This window comes from Physeter macrocephalus, unplaced genomic scaffold (genome assembly GCF_002837175.3).
Source record: "Physeter macrocephalus isolate SW-GA unplaced genomic scaffold, ASM283717v5 random_1233, whole genome shotgun sequence".
In the NCBI taxonomy this organism is placed as follows: Eukaryota; Metazoa; Chordata; class Mammalia; order Artiodactyla; family Physeteridae; genus Physeter; species Physeter macrocephalus.
This window is the reverse complement of record NW_021146871.1, coordinates 4,888-8,813: the sequence shown is the minus strand read 5'-3', so window position 1 is coordinate 8,813 and position 3,926 is coordinate 4,888. Positions and strand designations below refer to the sequence as shown.

The 3,926-nt window shown below is 52.9% G+C and overlaps 1 protein-coding gene across 1 annotated transcript in view; it reads left to right on the top strand.

Moving 5' to 3' along the window:
• LOC114485534 (IQ domain-containing protein E-like) overlaps window positions 1-3,926 on the top strand; it is a 17,061-nt gene that overhangs the window by 9,875 nt on the left and 3,260 nt on the right. The window contains exons 4-5 of the mRNA XM_028487138.2: window positions 753-881; window positions 2,647-2,717. Coding sequence (XP_028342939.1) covers window positions 753-881; window positions 2,647-2,717 — 200 coding nt within the window. The remainder of the gene's footprint in view (window positions 1-752; window positions 882-2,646; window positions 2,718-3,926) is intronic.

Genomic DNA, 3,926 nt, shown 5'->3' with positions numbered 1-3,926 from the left:
CGGAGCCTGTGCCCCGCAACGGGAGAGGCCACAACAGAGGGAGGCCCGCATACCACAAAAAAAAAAAAAAAAAAAAAAAAAAAAAAAAAAATGTATTAGACTTAGAATCCCGGGACCTTCTACAGATGTAAATTTCTTTGGTAATTAAGAAATATAAGCATGTTTTATGAGTAGCTTGGTTTTGCATGGTTTGCATAATCTCCACATTTCACATAATTAGAGGTAAGGTTCCAGATTAAAATATAATTTTAAAACCTTTCCGTTGTTTTGATGACAAAATCAAAAATGCCCTGGAAAAATCTAATTTTTCTCTCATTTCTTCTAGCCGTTTTACATATCAAGTTCTAAATATTATTACTTGCACGCTATGTATCGACAGCAACGTGAAAAAATATTTACAGTGTTAAGTATAAAGGATACAAAATTGTGTGTTCACTGTGACTGCAAATGTATAGAAATACATATGCATCTGAAAAAACTGAATGGGAAATTAAGTACTGTAATATTGGTAGAATTTGAGATTCATATTTTAAAATAAATGTCCCGTTATTTCTCTATAATAAAAAGTAAAAAAACAAATGTAAGTATCCCTACAACTCATAACCCTAGTTTTAATTTTTGTCAGAACGTGTCCATCTGGGGTTGTCCTGCCCTTGTGACTATTTTGCTTTATCGTTTTTGTCTCTCTGAAGCACCTATGTTGGGCGGGCATTGATACTTTGCACCTCTAAAACCACACGTTGGCTTTGTAGAGTCACCTTATCACTCTAAGCCGAGAAAAGTGGCCTCCTGGAGGTCTCTGAGGACAGCGGGCAGCGTGCCTCTCAGGGGCCGGATGTCCTTGACCCCCCAGCAGCTGTGTCTGGGAAGCTCAAAGCAAGGTATGTGGTCGCCCGGGGGAAACCCTTCCTGCTCAAGAGGAGTGTCTTAGAAATCTCGGGGGGTGACTTGGCACAGAGCCTTTAACTCGACTCGTTTGAGCCGCGCCGTTTTCGATCTTCTCAAAGACATCGCGCCTCCCGGCTCTTACGCAGCGCGTGGCGTGGTTCCCGATTGCCTCCCGGGTCTTGGCTTGTCGGGGCGCCGCGGGCCGTCGTGTGTTGGAGCTGCTCCTGCTGGCTTGAGGAGTCGTGTGAGCTGTCCCATGTCACGCCGGCAGCTTGAGGTCGGGTGTGCCGGGGATACGCACACCACGGGAGTGGGCAAACGCCACACATCAGGGCTTTGTTTATTTTGCGGGCCGGTGGCTGGGCGTTTCTCACACACCACTGGTCTCCCTAAGCTTTCTTCAACCCTGAAGACTGATTATCGGAGGCAGCGCCTTACGTTGTCTCTGCCTGTACCCGTCCTATTAAATCCATGCACGTTGAAACCAGGAAGTCTGACCCCAGCCCTGAAATCAGACCTCTCCTTGGAGCATGCATGGACCAACCCCCGCCCCCAGCAGCACCCCTGACTATTTGACCGAAGCTGAAAGAATGAAGAGGTCAAATCTCAGGCGTTCTGCCAGCCACGGTGAGCACACGGATGGTGACACAGCCACGACTGAGGCAAAGCAGAGCGGAAGGGCATATGGGGATTGGTGGGTGTGCTCTGACAAAGTGAGATCAGGGGCGCCCTCAGTCAGAGTGTCCTGAGGACAGTGACCCCTGAAAGTCCATCCTGCCCTCCTAGAAAGCGGCTTTCCCGATGTGGACAGAGACATCGTCCCGGGCTTCAGTGGTGCCTCTCTCCCTAAACTTAGAGTTGTATTTAAATTTGTTGTATAAACAATCTCAGAAATGAAAACTGCAAGGATAACAAAAACCCCAGATCTGGGCTTCCCTGGTGGCGCAGCGGTTGAGAGTCCGCCTGCCGACGCAAGGGACGCGGGTTCGTGCCCCGGCCCGGGAGGATCCCACGTGCCGCGGAGCGGCTGGGCCCGTGAGCCGTGGCCGCCGAGCCTGCGCGTCCGGAGCCTGTGCTCCGCCACGGGAGAGGCCACAACAGTGAGAGGCCCGCGTACCGCAAACAAAACAAAACAAAACAAAACCCAGATCTCACCAAAAAGAATCGGTTGCTTTTCATGTTTCTGTCTTCCTGTCTGGTCTTACCCACGTGCTTCCTCCCTCAGCTTTACTGCTTTTCTTGTGGGCCCTGGCCCCATGGGAAGCACAGAGGAACCTTGTCCTGGTGCCGGGGATGGTCACCTTGCCGCACTGCTAGCTGGCGGCGCTGTTTCAGGCTGCTGTGTTTCAGAGTCCTGACCCGTGAGGGGTCACACGGAAGCAGAGAGCAGTGTACACTGTACCTACCGTTAGACGTCGGACTGGGTGCTGTCATCTGCGTGATGACACGACCACGTTTGTTTTTGTTTGTCTTTTTATCTGTTTGCTGTTTAAAATCTAAAGACAGCACTTCTCCTTTTGACTCCTTCCGTTAATCCTTTCACTATAATTAAGCCCCGTGTTCACATCTTTTAGTTTTCTCTTGCTTCTTCTTTCTATATCAATACTGGTTTTGGTTTCCTTACTTCTGGGGAAAGAAGTTAAAAAAAAAAAAAAAAAAAGATAATTTCATTAACCTCCAGGTTTCCCTTAAGGTATGGCCAAGAATTCCTTCTACTTTGCAGACAGTCTTTGCAGAGGGTTGTGTGTCTCCCTGCAGGTTATGTTCCTGGGACCCCTGTCTACAGAGAGAAGGAGGACATGTATGACGAGATCATTGAGCTGAAGAAGGTAGTGTTTCCCTCTGTTCTCTGTCGACTTTAAGCGGGAAAGCCCTTGGTAACGTGGATGGAAAGTCACACCTGTGCTGGGATGTGTCATGTGGGAAGAACAGGAGCTGTAGAGTGACGGCTGAGTTTAAACCCTGGCCCGGTGCCTGAGCAGCTGGGCGACACTGGCTCGCGGGGGGCCTCGAGCCCGCTGTGAGAGGAGCCTGGACAGCGGTGAGAGCCCGCCGCGCTCTGCTTCTCCAGCCCCCGTGGTGGACAGCACTCGGGGAGGACTAGATTAACCCCAGCCCCTCTGCGCCCTGAGACTTGGCCTTATGATAGGTCTTTTGGTGTTACTATTGTCAATACCTTCCCGTTTGCATAATTCTTTGGTGTCAAGGGCATTTCGCAGGCCTGATCTCGGTTGATGTCCACAGGGCCCCAGGAGATATAGGTCATAGGCTTGAGGTTCAGAGAGGTGAGTAGTCTATCCAAGGTTAACCCGTAGTAGCACCAGGATTTCCATCAAGGTCACGTGCCACCCGTTCCCTAAGGCACAAACTGCACCGCGGTAAATGACGTCACCTCATCTGCTTCACCGTCACCGCTACACCACAGCGGTCTTTAACAGCCACACATATTCTCGTGCCGCTGGAGAAACGACGGGGGTTCCTTCCCTTCCGTCACGTGAGTCTGTTCACAGACCTGCCGTCCCGACCCCACCCCCGCCCCCGCCAGCCGAGCCTGGTCCGGAGGGCTGTGATCAGTCTGGGCCGCGGAGGTTAAGCGGGGCGTTGGCGGCCAGCGTGCCCAGAGCACGTGAGGAGTCCAGAAGCCATCTCGCCCGAGGGGCACCGGGCCAGGGCCCGTGGACGGGACCCAGCCCTCCCCCGTGGGAGCTGCACGGCAGTGCAGGGCCCGCCCGATGAGTCAGGACGTCCCTGTCCGGAGGGGTGTCGAGCGGATCGGCCACCGCAGGGAGGGTTGCTGTCTTGGTGAGGGGCCCGCACCGCGTGAGCTCAGAGAGCCCTGAACGATCACCGCAGCGACACCCTCGGGGCGGGAGGAACCCGCCCGGGGCCAGAAATGGGTCTCTGGGTAAAATGACGCTGACTTCACTCAAACTAAAGAAGCCGAGGCTAGGGGCTTCCCTGGTGGCGCAGTGGTTGCGCGTCCGCCCGCCGATGCAGGGGAGCCGGGTTCGCGCCCCGGGCTGGGAGGATCCCGCATG